The sequence below is a fragment of the Bos mutus genome, chromosome 10 (genome assembly GCF_027580195.1).
Source record: "Bos mutus isolate GX-2022 chromosome 10, NWIPB_WYAK_1.1, whole genome shotgun sequence".
In the NCBI taxonomy this organism is placed as follows: domain Eukaryota; kingdom Metazoa; phylum Chordata; class Mammalia; order Artiodactyla; family Bovidae; genus Bos; species Bos mutus.
Genome location: NC_091626.1, coordinates 12,732,021 through 12,753,021, shown reverse-complemented (window position 1 = coordinate 12,753,021; position 21,001 = coordinate 12,732,021). Strand labels below are relative to the sequence as shown.

General features: G+C 44.0%; 1 protein-coding gene across 2 annotated transcripts in view; it reads right to left on the bottom strand.

Annotated features, from left to right (window-relative positions):
• The window catches only part of DIS3L (DIS3 like exosome 3'-5' exoribonuclease), a 32,264-nt gene extending 13,142 nt beyond the window's left edge, over positions 1-19,122 (bottom strand). Inside the window, exons 1-7 of one of the 2 annotated variants that reach the window (XM_070377310.1) lie at positions 18,869-19,122; positions 17,335-17,488; positions 8,491-8,619; positions 6,618-6,753; positions 4,151-4,327; positions 2,691-2,769; positions 1,394-1,573 (exon numbers count right to left, since the gene is read on the bottom strand). In XM_070377310.1, coding sequence (XP_070233411.1) covers positions 1,394-1,573; positions 2,691-2,769; positions 4,151-4,327; positions 6,618-6,753; positions 8,491-8,619; positions 17,335-17,488; positions 18,869-19,007 — 994 coding nt within the window. In that variant the 5' untranslated portion in view covers positions 19,008-19,122. Of the gene's footprint in view, positions 1-1,393; positions 1,574-2,690; positions 2,770-4,150; positions 4,328-6,617; positions 6,754-8,490; positions 8,620-17,334; positions 17,489-18,868 lie in introns of those variants that run through there. The other variant, XM_070377311.1, reaches the window with a different exon arrangement.
• Between the last annotated feature and the right edge of the window lie 1,879 nt (positions 19,123-21,001).

Sequence of the window (21,001 nt, the reverse complement as noted above, 5' to 3'; positions counted from 1 at the left end):
CAAAGTATAACATTTAAAAGTGCTATCTTTGCTTTTCCCAAGTATTTATGGAGGCCCTGTTCTAGGTTCTAGCAGGGAACACAGCTGTATCAGAACAAAGTCCCTGACTGCTTGGGGTCTACACTCCAGTCTGGGTGTCTGTGAGGCAGGGAGGACTGCTAGGAGATGCAGAGTAGCGTAAGGTGACCAGGAGCATGAAGGGTCAGAATAGCAGCTATTTCAAATGAAGTGACTTCTGAGCAGAGACCTGAAGTGAGGAGAGGAGGTGTGAGGTTTGGGGAAAGCTTGTTTCTCAGGTGGTAAAGGACAAGTTGGTAACCGTGGCAGAAGCAGAGACCTGACAGGACCTGAAGATTTTAAAAGGATCACTGTGGCTCCCTTGCCGAGAAGACTCTCTGGGAGCAAGGACAGGCACAGGGAGGCGAGCGAGGTGGCTGTCGGGAAAATCTCTCCCGGAGGTCTTCGTGCACTGACTTAGGAGCCAAGTGGCAGAGGGCAGGGGCGGCTGGACCCAGACCACGCCTTAAAGCTAGAGTGGACAGCACACGCCGATGTGTGAACGAAGGTGCGGATAGCTCCAAGGTCTTGGGTTGACCAACTGTAAGAACAGCCTTGCCATTTACTGAGATGGGGAACAGTTGGAGAGAAACAGGTTGGGGGGCAGAAATCAGGATTTTGTTATTAGGTGTGCTAAGTTTGAGGTGCCTGGTAAGACATCCAGGGGAGGAAGCCAAACAGATGACTGAGTAGACAAAACTGGCTGTGGAAGGGCTCTGGGCTGGAGGGACAGTCAGAGGACTGGAGGCAGCTCCTGGGGAGAGTGTGCGGAGAGGGAGAGATCCAGAGAGGAGGCCGGGTGCATCCGAGAGGACAGTAAGACGGGCAAGAACCAGCAAAGGAATAAGGAGGAATCCAGCAGTGGAGGAGAAGAGCCCAGAAGCCGAAGACGAGGCGGTGGTCTGCCAGCCAAATGCTGCTGGCAGGTTATAGGTGCCAAGGACTGTGGGCGGTGAGGTCACCGGTGACTCTGACAAAGGACAAGAGGTAGGAGGGGGTGGGGCCTGGATGTTGCGGTTTTGGGAGAGACCAGGAGAGAGGAACTGGAGAGGAGAGAGAGAATTCCCTTTTCAATGAGTTTCTCCAGAAACTGAAGCAGGGAAAACGGCGATAGCTGGAGAGGATGTGGGACCTAAGAGGGTTTTTATTTTGTTTTAAGGTGAGACATATTATAGCCTATTTGGGTGCTGATGAGAACTAAATAAACTTGCAGAGACGGGAAACTGATAATGTAGGAAAAGAGATGATATCATATATTAATAATTGCAGTACTTCTGGACTAAGGAGAGGAAAAATAGTCTGCTTGGACGAGCAGGCAGCTTTCGGGCTGGCTCACCTGTGGGCATGGGCTCACTCGGGGACTCGCCCAGGGCCTTGTCATCACCGTCATTCTCACCCAGGGCGGTGGTTCTCCCCTTCCATTCACTTTTAGGGAGCAGTTCGACAACCACCACGTCTCCATGAATTGAGCGGTTTCGAGCCTTCATCCCGTGGATTAGGACGTCACTGACGAGATCTGCTTTGGGAGCAGCACAGAGAAACTCCATAAAGCCAAGGGGGAGACCTCACCAGTGAGGCCTTTCAAACATAATCCGTTCAAGATCTAATCAGCATTATTGTAAATAAAAGCTCCCTCCTTTCAAAGATGGAAGTCAAATTGAAGGCAAACTTTTGCCCCACAGGTTAGGAAGGAAGGAAGGCTGCTGCCAGGCCATGCTGCAAAATGTGCTTTCATAAAGCCACCCCCAACCATCTTTTTTTTTGGCCCCACCGCTTGACATATGGGATCTTAAGTTTCCCAACCAGGGATCAAATCTGCATTCCCTGCCCTGGAAGTGTAGAGTCTTAACGGCTGCACTGCCAGGGAAGTCCCTCAACTGCCTTCTAAGGTAGCTTGCCTGCATGAGACAGTGTCAGCCCACACTGGGACTCTGTCTCATACCTTCAGGGGCCACGCGTCCAGGGAGCGGTCAGCAGGCTGCTGAACTGCAGATACTGCAGAACTAGAAGCCTGACGAGCAGAAGCCCGGAGAAAGCCATTGCTTCTCACCCTCCTCCAGCCTCACCCTGTCATTGCAGATCTAACAGTACACTCTATTATGATACAATTTAGTCACACTTTTTTTTCATCTATGTTACTTTTTAAAAGACTCCAATGAGGCAATATATTAGCTCAGTGATGCAGCACAGGACTATGTCTTAAAACCTCACAGGTTCAGCCCCACTGCTTACCGTGTGCACCATCCTGGGACAGTTACTTTGCTTCTCTGTCGTTAAATTTCTTCATGTGTAGAAGGCAATAAACAATAACAATACCTACTTTATTTATTTATTTATTTATTTATTTTACAATACCTACTTTAAGTGCTTAGAATAGTATCTGATACATAATAAGCACCCAATAAAATGGTAGCTATTACCATTTTTTAGAGTTATTACCAAAAAATCAGAAATTATAGACAAAAAGGATAGGGAAGAAAAAAAAAAAAAAAGCCCATGATTCCACACAACCAGTGTATGTGAGGATATCTGACACGGCACGTATGAAGTGACAATTTCAACTTTGCTTTCTTCAGTCTGTAATATCAGAATAAAAAAGCAGTATGGAAATTTATGTAAGGTTTATACTGAACCTGAATCTTTACTGCTGGCTCCTTGAAGTCGAACAAAAGCTTCTATTTGTGCTCTGTGTTTGTTGACATTCAGAGTTCCCTAAAATCAAAATCAATATGAAAAGCTTCTTTTCTGTCTGTTTTAACCTCCAAAAGGTATAGCTCAAAAATTTTACGAAAATATCCCCATTATATTCTTATAAGGTTTATGATCCCTTTCTTTAGGAATAATAATTCATCACCAATGTTTATTTTCTCTGGAGAATGTACCTTCATTTTGACCTACTCTTAGCTGTACCAAGCGTTGCAAGTGTGACGATTTATCTTACCTAAGTGATGAGCAGTCTTTAAAATATCTTCTTCCCCAAAATATCCTCAGGAATGCTGTAAACTTCATTACCAATTGGAAGCATTAGCCTTTCCAACAGATATAGTGTTTAAACCCCCATATTCAGGGACTTCCCTGATGGTCCAGTGACTAAGACTCCTTGCTCCCAGTGCAGGGGGCCTGGGTTCAAATCCTGGTCAGGGAGCTAGATCCCACATACAACTGAGAGTTCCCATGTCACAACTAACAATCTCACGTGTCACAACAAGGACCAAAGATCCCACAAATAAATAAATAATAAAAAAAACCCTACACTTTAGGGAGGGAGTTTAGTGTGGTAGGTTCAACCTAAATCTATGTAAAAATCTATATGTAAAATCGATGGTAGAATAGTTCTGTATCTTGACTGTGGTGGTAAATACACAATTTACACATGTGATTAAACTGCATGTGTGCACACATGCACACACAGAGTAAAGCACACAGAACTGTTGAAATCTGAATAATAATTTTGATTTCCTCTCAAGACCCTGATAGTATCTGGGTCCTGCGTCCTGAGATAACACACAGACACACTTGAAAGGGGCAGGAAAATGGGAAAGGCATGAGGAAGTCCAATTTCAACAACTTTACAATTCTGCCAAACCTCCACACCTTAATGCAAAAATACATTCTCTTTCCCAGTGACATGCGTGCTAAGTCGTGTCTGTTTCTGTGCGACGCTATGACCTGTAGCCCACCAGGCTCCTCTGTCCATGGGATCCTCCAGGCAAGAACAGTGGAGTGGGTTGCCATGTCCTTCTCCAGGGATGTTCCCAATCCAGGGATCAAACCAGCATCTCTTACATCTCTTACATTTGCAGGTGGTTCCTTGACCTCTAGTGCCACCTGGGAAGCCCACGGGAGGCATTGAAAGGCTACCTGTGTAATGCTTAGTGTGTAACCTAATTAAGAACACTAGAGAGCGGCTCCAAACCCAAGGCTGATGCCTACGGAGGGGACTCCCACGTCACCTGGAACACTGGCGACTCTGACTTACTGAGGCCATCTCGCTGACAGCCTTTGAAATCAGAGGCCTGGGACAGGAGCCAAATAAAGAAGAGCAGGAAACACACTGGTTGGTCCCGTGCCGATTCTCCATCACCACCCTCACCTGGATGTAGCGCCCAGACTTGATGCCGGCTTCTAGCACTTCCAGGGGTACGTGTTCTGGGTACTCCTTCCCATGGCTCTCCTGACTCTCATTCTCTCTTTCTCGTCGAGACTGAAGGATAGACTCACAGAGCTCATGGGCGGCCTTTAAATCAGGCCAAAAATTGTCCAGGTAGTTCTGCATTTAACCAAGAGAAACATGATCAGAAGATAAAGATTCTGTTATAGCAGCATTACGAAAACTCCCGAACAGGAACTGCTGGCATGCGGTTTTGAAGAGGGGTTAAATGGGCAGTACCCTCCCAAACCTCATGCTACCGGTTCATTTTCTACCATCTCATTAATCCTGGCAGCCTTGCCCAAGGAACCGCAGGGAGGCTGTTCCTACCATGGAATGCTTCTACCCCCGATCACTCTGCATTTTCAGATCTTCCTCACTCTCCACAAACAAGCAAGTATGTGCACACGTCCGGGCTGCCTGTCTTTACAGGGATCTCATTGCTGCAGGTAACAGCCCCCAGTGAATGGAGAGGAAAAGCTCCTACATGTGCACTGTTTAAAAAATCTTGAAATATTTGAGATTAATAAGAAATCTAAATAACCTGGCAAAAAATGGTGAGGAGTAGAGTATAATAAGGCAGAGTCTCCCCTCCTTCAACCTATAGGCAATCTCAGATGAGCAGAGAGGAGGGAAGGAAAGAGGTTTCTGTTCTTTGGTGTTAGGCTTTCCAGCCTCATAAGCTCCCTGAGGACCACATCTTCTTTTGTGACTATACAGATACAGTCACAATTTTCATGTGGAGACACTTGTGGGGACGCTCTATCAATGTGACGACCTGGTATGAAACATAATTCCCAAACAAGTGTCAGGGTCGCCTCCAAGTAGAATATTACTGAATATTATTGTACTTCTTGGTGTAACTTGCAGAGAGGCCCTAGAAAAGACACCAAGGTCACCACCCAGAGGAGACTGGTGTGGTGAGGTTGCCCTGCGCTTCATCTACTTCCCGTGTCCAGGCTACATGCCTTCACTTCTTCAAGAGGAATTTATTGTCCTCACTCCTTCCAATCTACCTTCAAGTCTCCACAGAAAATTCTGGGCTTCCTGCTCATCTGAACTTCATAGTATCTCTTTTTCTCTGCTATCATACACTGCTGTAAAGCCCTCGGTCACAGTTTGCTTAGGAAATGCTATACAAAATCAAACTGTACTATGCTACTGGGCTACAGAGAAAAGTAATTTTCACAAAAAGTAGAAAAACGTAATTTTAGTCAACTGTCCTCTGCAGGAACAAGACATGATGTATTGCAACAGAAAAAATAAGTGACACTGCCATTAATATCCAGCGCCCCTGGATTTTTCTGGCATGTTGGAACACTTTTTTATAGCAGGGCCAAGAAAATTCTATTGGCAAATCTTTAGCAATACATGCACATGGGAACCTTTATAGGATCTACAATTCAAAATCCAACTAGACGTTCTGTAAACTGACACAGGTAATGGAGGGCCTCATTCTAGTTTCTGAATCAAAAAACAATATTCACCATTGAAACCTGATTGACCAACTGGGCAGGCAGAAGTGACCAGTAATCTCTTGAGAGATTAACAGGCATCCTATTCTCCAAAAAGGTACCTAAGAAATAGGAGAACTGTGTTGGTCAGAAAGCTCAAAAAACAGTCACTGATAATGCTGCTCCTGCCTGTTACATGGACACCAAGCTGGTCCAACAGCCTTCACAGAAGTAATATCATAGGTCACCCCTTCCTTTACTCTTACTGACCCGCGCCCAAGGTCACAAGTAAAGAAGTGTGAATAGTAGAAAAAGAAGATTGGCCTTTAAAACGATGTTTTGTGTATATTCAGCAAAACGGTTTTGGAGTCAACAGAGCTTAGTGATTAAGAGCTTTGGAGTCTGACTGCCTGGGTTCTCACCCCAGTTCTATCACTCTCTCTCTGTGACCTTGGGCAAGCTGCTTTAGCCTTTCTGTTTCCTCACCAATAAAATGGGGATACTAACACCTGTCTCAAAGGGTTGTTGTTAGAACTAAATGAAATAATACACTCAGAACAGTGCCTGCCATAGATAAATGCTGGCTATTAGTTTTAGGTAGAACCATGTAAAACTGCCTTTTTGTAAGTCAAAAACAATAGAATGTTGGCAGTTTTATAAGATTCAACCTATCGTCATTACTACTAGTATTATTGTTATGACTCTAAACATGTGTTCACTGTCAATAGGGATTTACTGGTCTGCAGTCTTAGAAACTGTAGGCCTTACAGTCACAGGGAGTTTGCCCAAATTTGCCAAAGATAAGATTAATTAGGTGGAGAGTGATAAAGACGCAGAACTTCTTTAAAGTCTTCATTCTTTATTTTCCCTTTTCTGTACTGCCAAAGGGATCCAGAGCCTTAGGGGTACCACTGTGGAAGTGAACACACACACACACACACCCCAGCTGGAAATACCTTGAAGGAAATCACAAACACTCCTCCCGTTTCACTTCCATACTGCTGAATTGCCTCTTCATCTTCTGTCACCATAACGATGGGCATCCTATCCTGGCAGTGGTGGTAGTACCAAGCGGCGGCATTGTAGATGCTCCTAGGAAGCAAGGGGCACGTGAGCCCTCCCAAGGCAGACACACTCAAGCTCCTGATCAGAACGTCATACGTGGCTTTCAGTCTGCTCCCCTTTGGTTTATACAGACAACCATTCATTCATTCACCACATACTTCCTGAGCACCCATTATAAACATATCCTGGATTGGGTACTCTGGGGGAGAAAAAGAAGAATCAGAAAGTGCTTGAGATCTCTTGTTCTCTAAGAAATCCAAGTATCACAGAAACCTCATCCATTTCTTGATATGGCCTAGAAGCCATGAGGCTCTGCCACCACGAACACCTTTTAATTGGACAGATGAACCATACAGCACCACAAACAAGCCTTTGGCTAAGAGAAAGAGTAGGCTGGATGCAAGAAGCTGAAGATCATAACCCAGTAAAGACAGAATCCAACATGGTACCACGTGAAACGTCTGAAAATCCTCGTGAGGAGAATCTGAATTGGAAATGGAGTCTAGGTCTGGAGATGTATTCAAGAAAGGATCATGTTTCCGATGAAGTGGATGGACTTGAAAAGTCAGTTTCTGTAGGCATCTGTCTCCCTTTCTGCAAATGAAGATGCTATGCAAGGTTCCTTTAGTTCTAGAATTAAAAAATATTCACTAAGTACTGACTGCGTGCAAGGTTGTGTAGTTAGTAAGCGTGAGTCCTCACACGTGACCCAATCTAGGAAGAGATTTGCTTTTCCCTTTCTGCTGTGGAGCCCTGTGGGAACTCAGTCCATTAAAGACTCAGTATATATCAGTGCTTATTTTGCTTTAGAGAATTTAAATATTTAATGGCTACACAGACAAAGAATTATAAGGAAAAATGATGTAAATATTTTGTATGGCAAAGCTATTTTAAAACTACAGTCTCTTTTGCCTTCTACAGAAGAGTGTGGCAGAAGCTATGTGTGCCCAGCACCTGCGCCCTAAGGCTGCCTCTGGCTTCAGCTGAGGCGGGGGTGACAGTTCCATCCCTTCTCAAGGGCCCGCTGACTGGAGTTAACACCCTCAGGGGATGACCCTCAGCTAGAGTGGTACCTAAGTGCCTTCGCCTCCGCCCTTGGAGGTGACTTCTGGGGCATGCTCTGCATGCTTTTTTAAAGGTTCCCAGCAGACGGAGCCTCAGTTTCCCTCAGCAGCAACACATCCTTTACTGCTTTCCCTCCTTCTCTGCATCACTCTCCCCAGTTCCTCACTCCTGCTTCTGGGAATTGCTTCTCACACAAACAACTCATCTCCCAAATCCTTGCTTCAGGGCTCTGCATTTAGGTGGACTCAGCTATGACCCCCCACTTCCTAAAACAGCTTGACTAGAATTAAACTATGAGTTTCAGTTTAGTAAGGCTGATGGGGATATTAAAGCAACTTAAACCAGAGAAAGTGAGATGATCTTAGCTTAAAAGTAGGACCTCTCCCTGCCACACACACACACACACACACACACACACACACTTGCATTAAAGCTGTGACTTCTGGATCCTATTAGCCTTTAGGGGCCTGGGGCAAACTTACTCTAGGCACCTGTATCTCCTTAATTACAATTTCTAAAATTGTATTCAAATGACATCTCTAGAATATAGACACATTAAGCATTTCAGTATTAATCACAGTTCCAGAATAACTGTTGGCTTGTTCTGGCATTATATTTAGATCAACTCCCAAAAAACCAATGATAGAGAAATGAAAGAAGCTGATAGGGTGGACACCTAGCTGTTATTCAGGGCCATACCTGCTCTGCCACTTCTCCATGGACTCCCCTCTCTCCCGAGGGAGATAGCAGGACTGCTGGAATTCATTAGCGAAGAGGACACAATCATGACGCGCATCCTTTAGGAGATTTCGCAATTTGTTATACTGTCTGTGACACAGAGAAGAAGAATAAATCTCACGTAGCATGTACTCATCTCCTGCCAGCTCTTGCTAAGGTTCAGAAAAGATGAGGTATTTTAGAGTGAAAGACTGATTATTTAAAACCCAAGACACACTTATTTATAGGCCTTAGTGTGTGCAGTGCGCTTGCGCTGGTTTCTCCAACCTGCCGGAATGGGCGTGGGCAGAGCCTCAGTAGTTAGTTCACGGATCAGTTACATTCCTCTACATCCCTTTCCCTTTCTGAGACCTCTGGCTGTTTATTATGTAATTATACGACCTTGCCTCATGTAGCCCCTTAGTCAAAGGCTCACAGAGGCAAGCAGAGTTTAGGGCTGTATTCTTACACTTCACTTTATTCCATAAATGGCATTGGGTTTTAATACATTTTATTTTTTGCTGGCAGACCTGGAAAAGGCATGTAAGGTAAGTTTGGGGATTTATCTGTGAATGTTATTGATGCAGCCACACCATTTACATGAATGAAGGCTAGCTTCATCTGTCAGACAACTAACTGAAAGTTTTAAGGTTTTTCCCCATCAGGAGATCTTCCTGTTAATCTCAAATAAATGTAAAGCAAATAAAATGTAAAGTCTCAATTAAGTCAGTTTCTAAGAAGGTGCTTTTCAATTGTCTTGGTAATATGAAATATATAATATTCACAATTATTTTAAAGGAAATCAATTATTTATTTAAAAATGGATTAATATTAAATCAGATGTTAAATTAACATATAAATTATCCAAGGTAGATGACTGGCATGTAATATAATAAAATTTGTGTGCTTGCATTCCTAGCACCAGCCTGCCACCATGGATGTTTAAAAATGAGTCTTTTCAATAAAGCAAAGGCAGAACTTTAACTTTTTTCCTCTAAATAAATGCTATCAAATCTGTATCATCTCAACACTTCATTGGAAAGCAAGAAACACATTTTACTTTCTTAGTAATTCTAATTTTGAGCCACTTTAAAAGGAATCAACAGCAAAAAGGATCAGCAGGTAACTACAGCTTACAAAACTGTCCTAATGAACAAAAGGATTCAGCTTCATTTATGTGAATGGTAGCTTTCCTTCATAGAATTCCACTTGTGTAAACAAAAGCTGCCCCTTTCCCCTGGAAATGCCTAGAACATATTAAATTTATAATTTTCCCACTTTCACAAAGATACACTTAAAATCATTTTTCACAGCCTCTGAGAATATGCACAGAGGAGTCTCCATCACTGTGCTAGCAAGACCCAGACCCTCCTTACCAGGTGGTTAGGCAAGGACTTTCACTTTCTGCTTCACACATTTCTGTCATGCATGAATTTTTTAAATGAGTACTTTTCTTGTTAAGCAATAAAAAATTCTAGAAGAGGTTTTATAAACATCTGAAATTTATTAATTCAGAGAAAATACTGAAAACTATTGCCTGTTTTTCCTGATCTCTTCCAGTTTTTTGCTCCCTTTGGCCACATCCCTAAAGCACCTGAGTTCAGTACAGGTACTGGCTGCACTGTACCAGACTAAACAGCTTGCAGTTGGCAAACTCCTTCTCTGTGCTCTGCTGAGGGCCCTCAGGGAACCATCTAGATGTCCCTGATGCTGCCCTTCACCTGCAAAATGGTCCTGCTCATGGTGAACGCAACATAACCATCCATTCCTCAAAAAAAAAAAAAAAAAAAAAAAAAAAAAACTAGAACTACCACATGTCCCAGCAATTCACTTCTGGGTACAGACCTCGAAGAACTGAAAGCAGCGTCTCAAAGAGATATTTGCACACCCCTGTTCATAACAACATTATTCATATTAGCTAAAAGGTAGAACCAGCCCAAGTGTCTACAGAGGAATGGGTGGATGAACAAAACGTGGTATATACATACCACGGACTGTTACTCAGCCTTAGAAGGGAAGCTCTGACATATTCTTCAGCACAGATGACCCTTGAAGACATTATGCTGAGTGAAACAAGCCGGTCACAAAAGGACAAGTATTGGATGATTACACTTATATGTATTTCCCTGAGGAGCCAAATACAGAGAGACAGAAAGTGGGACGGTGGTTGTGTGTTGTGTTGGGGGGTGCGGGTCTTGGGGGAGGGAGATGGGGAATTAACATTTAGTGGGTTTCAGTTTGGGGAGATGAAAAAGTTCTGAAGGCAGGTTGTTACAACAGTGTCAATGTATTCAATGCTACCAAACAGTATACTTAGATAGGGGTACATTTTATGTTATATATATTTTACTGTGATTAAAAAAAATAGCTACACTAATTGTCAAAACAAAATAAAACCACAAAAAAAGATAGAACAACCCATTTCAGTGGGATCAGATCAGATCAGATCAGATCAGTCGCTCAGTCGTGTCCGACTCTTTGCGACCCCATGAATCGCAGCACGCCAGGCCTCCCTGTCCATCACCAACTCCCAGAGTTCACTCAGACTCACGTCCATCGAGTCAGTGATGCCATCCAGCCATCTCATCCTCTGTCGTCCCTTTCTCCTCCTGCCCCCAATCCTTCCCAGCATCAGAGTCTTTTCCAATGAGTCAACTCTTCGCATGAGGTGGCCAAAGTACTGGAGTTTCAGCTTTAGCATCATTCAGGCAATGTGCAGGGTGTGATGGGAACCCAGGAGGGAAGAGGAAGGCATCCAGGAGGGAGGGGACAGACCTGAAGGATGGGTGAGCAGTAAGTAGACAAAGGGCCCCAGGGAGGAAAGAGAGGGGACAGAAGGCTCGAGGGAGCAGACAGCACGCTTTCTCCTTATATCTCTAGCACTTAACCCACAGCAGGTGCTCAAAAAATGTCTGCAAATGAGTCAATGAACTCACAACCCGTTGCAACAGTGAACCAAATACAAGACACAAATGCCCTGGGACAAACTCTGACATTTCAGAACCCAGTTGCTCTTTCGCTAGGCTTCGCACACATCACTGCATTGGTCAGCACACCCGTACCCTAAATGTGGGGCTTCTCGAATCCAGTCCTCTCCAAACACCTGATGCTCCACAAGCCAGACCCAGGGGGGTTTACCACCAAATAAGCGTAATGACAATCCTTGCCAATGTTTAGCAAAACCTATCACTTAGAAAAAAGAATTTTCTCAATTTGAAGTTCTACTCCCAAATATTTCCCGTAGACTTTTCGAGTGTGCGTCCATTTGTCAGCTACCTATCAGCCAGATAAAACAAATGAACAAATGGCACGAGAATATTAATGGAGAAAGCAGGAGACAAACAGCGAATCACTCTGAGTGTGACAGTCCAGTGCTCTTGTAGGCATGTGGGTTTATGCTTATAATTTCATAGCATATCCATCGAATACAGTCGTATTTTTTGCTAGTCAGGGCTGGTGGCGCACATGATGGAATGAGATATATGAGCATCCTGCAGGGAGCCAGCAGAGATCATCATAGTGCCTTAAACAAATCTGGCCTGAATGACAGGACAAGAGTTTCAAATAGTCAAGTACAAAAAAATTAAAAAACTTCCAGTCTTACAGAAAAACCCTAGTTTCCTGGTCTGGCTCAAGTGTTTTCTAAAAATCTCCATTATCTACAGACAGTTTCTCAGGGGACAGCAAAACTTACCTTTTCTAGATTGATTTTTTTTTCTATTTTTATTCAATAGTGATCTTATCTGCAGATGCAACATGCCTTCCCCTGCTGACTCCTCTCTCTGGGGATTAGAAGTGGGTGTCATACAATCAATGGGAGATGTACAAGGAAGTGGGCTCCGTACTCAAGGCTGCATTTCTTCAGTTTTTGCAGAACTGGGGTGAGGTCTCCTAGACTTGCTTTCAGAGGTCCCTAAGCTTTCTACAAGAATTTCAAAAATTTCTATTTCCATTTATATTAGGTTGTATTCTTTCTTTTTTATTTTATTTTTTTTACTGTAGTAAAAGTCATATAATATAAAACATAGTATCTTAACCAGACTTAACTTATAGTTTAGTGACACAAAGTACATTCAACCTGTGCAACTCTCATCCATCATCCATCTCCCAAATTATTCACCTTCCTAAACTGAAACTCTGTCCCCATTATACACTAACTGCCCATTCTCCTCTCCCCGCCCCTGGTATCTATCAATGTACTTTCTGATTGTGAATTTGACTATACTAGGTACCTCGTATAAGTGGAATCAAGCAGTATTTGCCTGCATTAGGTGATATTCTTAAAACATTTTGAATGGAGCATAATTTGGACCAGGCTTCTAGCTGCAATGCCATTTGGTGTCAGGGCCTGCCCTGTTGGAAGCCTCAAAGACACCTCAAACTCAAGACCTCTACCTTCCCACACCTGACCTCCTCTAGTGTTCCCCCTCTGTATCGGGTTACATAAGCCAGAAACCTTAGTGTCATTCTTGACACTACCTTCTCCCTTATCTCACTTACATAAATCCATTACTAAACCCTATAGATCTTTTTTAAAAACAGTTGCTTTATTGAGATATGATGCATAAAATTCACCCTTTTAAGATGTACAATTCAATGGTTTTTAGTATAGTCCCAGAGTTATGTAACCATTACCATTATCTAATTCCATTTTTATCAGCCCCCAAAGAAACTTATACCCATCAAGCAGTCACTTCCCATTCCTTTTGACTCAGCCCCTGGCAACTACTAACCTACTTTTCATCTCTTGGATTTACCTATTCTAGGCATTTTATATAAATGGAATCATACAATATAGGATTTCCATGTGTGTGGCTTGATTCTTTCACTTTGCATAATATTTTCAAGTCCGTGTTGTAGCATTTATCACTAATTCATTCCTTGTTATGGCTGAGTAATATTTCATTGTGTGGTTAAAACACCTTTCGTGGAATCATTATCAGTAGCTGGACATTTGGGCTGTTCCCATAGTTTGGCTATTATGAATACAGCTCTTATGAACATCTGTCTCAAGTTTTTGTGTGGACATGTTTTCAATCTGTTATATATTTACAAAGTTCTATGGATCTTAACTACTAAACAGCTCTTAGAAAAGTCTATTTCTCTCCCTGTCTCTAAGTTAGCCACATCTCTCATGTGAACTAAAGCAAGTGCCTCCTCTTCTTTTCGCCAAGCCTCTTTTCCACTGGCCCAGTAATCTTTTCAAAATTGGAATCCGATCATGTTATCCCCCTTGCTCAAAACCCTTCGCCACATCCCTGAGGCCCATGGGCCCTGTCTTAGTCCAGCCCAGGGCCTCTCCTCCCTCCTTCTCCACGTACTCCCTCCCCCGACCTTGCACGGCACAGTTTCCTTGCCCGGAAAGCTTTTCTCCTTTCTTTGCCTGGGACTCACACACCCCTCAGAGCTCAACACAGGCCTCTCACTCAGGAAAGCTTTTCCTCCGGTGCCTAGTCTGGGCTCTCCTGAGCCAAGTCCCATGCCTCAGCATGCCTGTCACAGCCGCATTTCCCCATCTGTTTCTGAGCATCCATTACTGCCTGTCTCCCCATCGAGAGCACGTCTGCTTTTGTTCTCCACTGTATCCCCAGTGCTAGCACAGCTCTGACAAATAGAATCTCTCAAATGAACACCTTAACACATGAATAAATGTCAGCCTTACAGGGCTATCACATGAGCCCTCATTAAATAAACATTTGAGGATTGTTAGATGGCAGAGCATGTGATTATTCCAATCAAAAACTTGACATTCCTCATACTGTTTTGTACAACATACTTATGAGAACAGGCATTTTCTGCATTGATATGATTGAAATCAAACTATAAAATCATATTAAATATAGAATCTATGTCTATGGACACGAGGCAGTGTGTGATTGCTTAGTCGCTCAGTCATGTCTGACTCCTTGAAATCCCATGAACTGTAGCCTGCCAGGCTCCTCAGTCCATGGAATTTTCCAGGCAAGAATATTGGAGTGGGTTGCCATTGCCTATTCCAATAGAGGCCGTGTCTTTCCATTATTAAACCCAACTCGGGTGATTTCATTTCAGTAAAACAGTGTCACTGGTCCCCTTAAATTAATGTTCATTTGCAGTTTTCTGATTTTGTAGCTTTGTTTAATTTGAAGGTCTGATTTGGGTTTAGGGTTGCATTAAGTAGTTAGGTATGAGGATTTATACCTAAGTTTATGTTGAAACATATTTAAGTAACTTAATTTAAATTAACACTGAGTATCCACGAGACTTTCTTTTCTTTTAGAAACAAAGTTGACTACATTACTCATGTTGAGTAACATTGACATAGGATGGGGAGTTTGATCCCCATCAAACTGTAACACTTTTCAACTGTAACACTTTGATCTCAGTCTTATGTTATGTACTAAGAGACTGAGGCTCATTCTATACAGATGGCATTTAGGAAGGAGTCAAAAAGAAAGCAAGGCATCCTTCTTCCAGACACTAGAGCAGACCAGGTATTTTCACTTGACAAAACTTTCCTAAGCAATAATGTTCCTAAAAGCATGCCAAATACAATGAATTGTTTACCAGCATCTCAAAAATCTCTAAGGAAGAACTGAAAAACAAAACTTTCCCCAACATTAAATGAAGCAAAGCACCAGAGAGCCTCTGCTAGGCCGCAAGCGTGCCAAGTCACTTCAGTCGTGTCCCACTCTGTGTGACCCTATCAACTGTAGCCTGCCAGGCTCCTGGGTCCATGGGGATTCTCCAGGCAAGAGTACTGCAGTGGGTTGCCATGCCCTCCTCCTGGGGATCTTCCCAACCCAGGGATCAAACCTGCATCTCTTATGTCTCTTGCATTGGCAGGCGGGTTCTTTACCACTTCTGCTAGGCCACCTTTGGTTAAATACAAATACTCAAGTGATTTACACGTAACACTTACAAAGGCCAAATTAATCAAGCATATCTCCTGAATCTTACACATTCAATGGCTGTCATCAACTATAAAGCTAGCTTTTAATATATGACACTTTCCAGGGCTTAGGTCAGAGAAGGCAATGGCAACCCACTCCAGTACTCTTGCCTGGAAAATCCATGGACGGAGGAGCCTGGCAGGCTGCAGTCCATGGGGTCGTGAAGAGTCGGACACGACTGAAGCGACTTAGCAGCAGCAGCAGCAGGGCTTAGGTAACTTCCTTTAGCTGTTTCAACCTGAATACACCTGCTGGTCACCTAACAGGTAAATAAAACACCAAGTCCCAAACCTGCTGATTCCTTTTGCTGCTTTTCATTCCTCGTCATCAGTCAGGTTCATTTCCCCGAATTGAGACCAGTCTCAAAACTATTTCCTTCAGAAGGCATTTTCAACTCCCACACCCCATGTTCACTTCTGCACTTTGCACAGTCCACATTAAATCATCCTACATGTGTCCATGTAAGGTATGTCACAATTACCTTCTTGCTTCTTGCATCTAACTCCAACAAGACAAATTTGTTGAGAGAGGGACCAAGACTTCTTTTTGTACTTCAGAAGGCCTGGAACTAGGAGCTCAAAAATGGCAAAACCAGGGTGTTACCCTGTGAGTCTGTTCCATGACTCTTTAGCTTTTGTTTTCACATTTAGTACATTCAGAGACACAGTGAAGTAATGGAAAACCAGTAATTTTTCAAGTTAACTACTTTTGAAATGTTCAGGAAAAAAGACTATTTAAATTCCAATTCTTTGCTTTCAAATGTCCCAGGAATTGGTTTTTAAAACAATCCTTAATATTAAAAATATTTTAGAAAACAGAAGTTGAAAGGGCTCAGCAGTGTGTTAGCAACTCACACTATAACAGCAAATTGATTTTAGTAGCAGAAATTGAAATACGACACCTACAGCAGCATTTAAACCTGGATGCGTATAAACATTTATATCTTTGTGTCTGAACAAAATCAACTTCAAGCTCATATAAAAATATTCTATCTGAAAAACCTGCACATAATCTAGTAAATGCATATTTTTTGAATTGAGCATATAATAAGGACAACTTATCATTTTCATATACAAATAAACACACTTCATCTTTTACTACCAATGTCTGAAGAAACCACAACATTTAAAAAAGAATAAACATAATTTCTGCTTAACTTGGGGTGTTAAGAGGTTGGGTGTATAATTCTAATATGCTGTTTCCATACAGCCATCAAGTTCAAATCATAAATCTTTTCCCAACATAAAAGAAGCAAAACCATTTATAGTGTATTTGTTTAAAAGGTGAAAAACTGTTCTTCCTTTACGCACAAGGCAAGCATTTTAGACTGAGTTCAACCAGAAATTCTTTGTTTAGCAAATACAATTACTATGGTTGGTGGTTATACCAGTAGTCTAAAAATAAAACAAGTTAATTCTGGTTTCACTGAATAAATCACAAGTGATTAAATGAATTTATAAAGAAATTTGCCTCCCCAATAAAGGAGCCTCAAATTTTAAAACACTTTCTTTTTCCCAGGGGGAAAATAATGTACGTTTCTGAAACAATATATCTATAAATAAGAAGATTAAATAATATGCAGTTTTCACCCAGAAGTAAGCAATAGGTCTGTTACTATAAAATTGCAAACCAAAAGCCAAGAATCTTAAGTACCCACATCTTGGGGACACCGCAGTTTATTGATTTACAGTCAGATCTCTGGGCCAGGTGTTGAAGAAGAAATATAAAAGAATGTTACTGCATTCCTCACTGGCAAAGAAAATGCCAAATTAGCTCAAAAAGTCCTTTCTGATGAAAATAATGAATTCCTCCCCTCTCTCTCCAACAAGGGACCTTTTCTAAAGGGGAGAAAAAACCCTGCACCATAAATAAATAAATAATGCAAAACAGATACCTTCGGCCTCTTTGATGCTGCACAGCTTGACAAGCCGTTTGCATGAAAACAATTCCCTTCAACTCAGGAAACTCGAGGATCTCAAGGTAATCTTGAACGACTTTCCAATCTGGAACCATGTAATGAGTCACGTCACTAGACAAGAGTTTCCCATCTGAAGCATAATTCAAAACAGAAGAGATCAGACAGCGTTTGCAAACCTGGCTTATTATGATTTCAATGTCAGGGTGTCCCCATGTGCGGAACAACTTCTAATCTTAACAACACTGAAGTTTTTAAAAGACAAATCCACTTTGGTAGAGTTAAATTCAGCACCTTCATTTTTCTGAAGTTATGATAAATAAAAGCTCAGTGTGGTCTATGGTGTTGCCAGTCGGACAGAAGATGACAGATTAAAATACAAAAAAACAAAAACAAGCAAATCCTAAGCACAATTTAACTTTTTTTGTGTTAACTCATTGACCTGCACTCACTTTCCAGTGGGGCACCACAAACATGTTAACCACTTGTTTATGCCCAGGCATTTCAAGTCGGTTCTGTTTCAAGCTTGCGAACGTGCTCAGAAGTCTCCTTGGGCCAGGAAGGCTGAATTGACTAGAAAAGATGCTCAGTGCAAGCAAGGGCAGAGGTGGGACTTCCACCCAGCCTGTGTCTCGGAGCTGGTTAGCCGAGCTGTAACTGAAATGTTCGCCTTAATAATAAGCTGAGGATCCCAGATATTCGCTGAAAAGGACTACCATGCTCCTCTCCCACCACGGGGAAGAACCTGCAACCTCCATCGTTAAATCGGCCACCCCAGCAGCCTAGAAATCAAGCGGAGGAAGGTGTAGTGGGCAGCCGACCCAAATCCAGTTTCCCCATGACCTTCCTAGACAACGACGCCCCAGATGATTCACAAATCCTACAGTCAAGTGGGCTCTCCACCGGGTAAATGTCTGAGGCCTCGGTGCTGGTAGGTCAGAAAAGTGGTGGGGAGCAGAGCAAAGTACAACGAGAAGCAGCAGCAACGTTTGCTCCCGCGCCCCGACTCGCACTGCGGGGCCCACGGCTCGGGACCTCCTCGTTTCGCCACCGCGAGCCTGGGGGCCGGACGCTCCAGCGCCCACAGGCCCCTCGGAGAGCCCCCAAACCAGGCCTCTGCGCGGCGGGGGCGCCTGCCCCTCGGCCCTTCCTCTTCCCCGGGCAGAGCAATCGGGAGTCGGGGTTGAGAGACCGCGGAGCCGTGGACCGGCCCAGCTCTCGGAGGTCTGGAAGCCGCCTGCCCCTTGCGTGCGAGTGGCAGCCGGGTCGGAGGTGATGCCTGGAGGCGGGCGGAGGCCCGGGGGCCTCGGACTCTGCGCCACTGCGGCCTCGCTCTCCGCCTCTGGGCCGCACCCTTCCACCTTAAGGCCGACGCTCTACCCCGACCCCGACCCCGCCGCCCCAGCTCCAGCTCCTGCCCGGCCTCGGCTCCCCGCGCTCCAGCCCCGGCCACCCAGCTCCCGCCGGACCTCGGCTCCCGGTGCCCCCAGCCCTCTGCACCCCGGGCCCTGACCGTTGTGGCAGGTGGCGGGCTGCGGGCAGAGCGGGCTGTTGCAGGGCACACTGGGCCGCAGGTAATGCTCCCGCACAATCCGCAGCGTCCGGCCGTGGAAGGTCCTCAGAAGCAGCACCTTCTCCCGCTTCTGCAGCATGCTGGTCGCGCCCGGACAGAGTTCCGGGCCCGGGGAGGCGCCCGCTCCGCGAGCGGCCGGGAAGCGGCAGCCGCAGCGCCGCGCGGGCGGAGGCGAGGCCGAGGCTTCGGGCCCGCCCCCTCGGCCTGGTCTCCGCGGAGCTCCAGGCGGGCAGGCCCTCCTAGGCGGCCTGAGCGCTCCGGGCTCCGCAAGGAAAACCGCCCTAACGGCCCGAACTCCGGTGTTGAGAGCAGCAAGAGGCCCGCGGTGTGGGTGTTCTAGCCGGACTCACAGTCTCCCCCCAACCCTGCCTCAGTTTCTCCCCTCCTTAACGGTTGCCTGGGGGTGGAATTGCCTGGGAGGGGTGGAAACCAAGCAAAAGACTTCAGGGGGCCGAAGATAATACAGATCGTCTTCCACAGACGATGGGGTCAGGTCCCGATAAACCCATCTAAATTGAAAATCCATTTAACACACCTAACCCACCCAACATCACAGCTTAACCCAGCCTATCTTAGACCTGGTCAGAAAACTTACTTTGGCCAAGAGTTGGGCGGGATCATCTAACACAAAGCCTGTTTATGACAGTGTTGAATATCTCATGTAATTTATTGAATGCTGTACTGTAAGTGAAAAGCAGAATAGTTGCCTGCGTTTCGGTTGTTTACTCTGCTGATCACCGTGTTGTCTCGGAGCTTAGACTTGTTCCCCTGCTCACAGGAGAGCATCACAGCATCACAGGAGAGTGTCTTGTGCCATTAGCTCATAAAAGATAAAAATTCCAAGTGGGTATTACCTTCACACCATTGTAAAATCCAAAAATTATAAGTGGAATCATGGGAAGTTGAAACTGTCAGTACAAGGAAACGGAAGTCTTGCAAAGATTTGGTGCAACTGTGAAGGATTATTGTACTTTGTTTCTACCTTCAGGTCCATATAGGATTGGGACTCCCTTATTAATATGGATACTTATCTTTTTGTTGTTGCAACTAAATGTTCCTAAGTCCTGTCCGACTCATTGCAACTCCATAGACAGCAGGCTTCTCTCGGTTCCTCTGTCCATGGGATTTTCCAGGCAAGAATACTAGAGTGGGTCGCCATTTCCTTCCCCAGGGGATCTTTCTGACCCTGCTTTCGCATCTCCTGCTTTGGTAGATGAATTCTCTACAGCTGAGCCACCAGGGAAGCCCAATTATTAGTGTTTTGATTAATATAGATAAATATTAGTATGTTCTGTTTGTTGCTCTTGCTGTCCCTTGAAAGAGCTAAAAGATTCAGCAAATAAGCCAGCAACCCTGCTAACTCAACATTTTTTTCCCTTTAAAAAAACTGTGTTAATTTTTAATGTCATGTATTTTTAATTCATATAAAAATTCAAACAATGCAGATAAAATGGAAACCAATCCTTTCCCTTGAGGTAAACATTATCTATTCAACCTCAGCATGATAGCATTTGCAGCCTCTGGCAAAGGAATTCTCCTTGAAATTTGATGGAGACTAAAACAGTCCAAAATGACTGCAGATGGTGACTGCAGCCATGAAATTAAAAGACACTTGCTTCTTGGAAGAAAAGCTATGACTAACCTAGATAGAATATTAAAAAGCAGAGGCATTACTTTGCCAGTAAAGGTCCATCTAGTCAAAGCTATTTTTTTTCTAGTAGTCATGTATGGATGTGAGAGTTGGAGTATAAAGAAAGTTGAGCACCAAAGAATCAAAGCTTTTGAACTGTGGTGTTGGAGACTTTTGAGAGTCCCTTGGACTACAAGGAGATCCAACCAGTCAATCGTAAAGGAAATAAATCAGTCCTGAATATTTATTGGAAGGACTGATGCTAAAGCTGAAACTTCAGTGCTTTGGCCACCTGATGCAAAGAACTGACTCATTGGAAAAGACCCTGATGCTGGGAAAGAATGAAGGTGGGAGAAGAAGGGGATGACAGAGGATGAGATGGTTGGATGGCATCACCAACTTGATGTACATGAGTTTGAGCAAGCTCCAGGAGTTGGTGATGG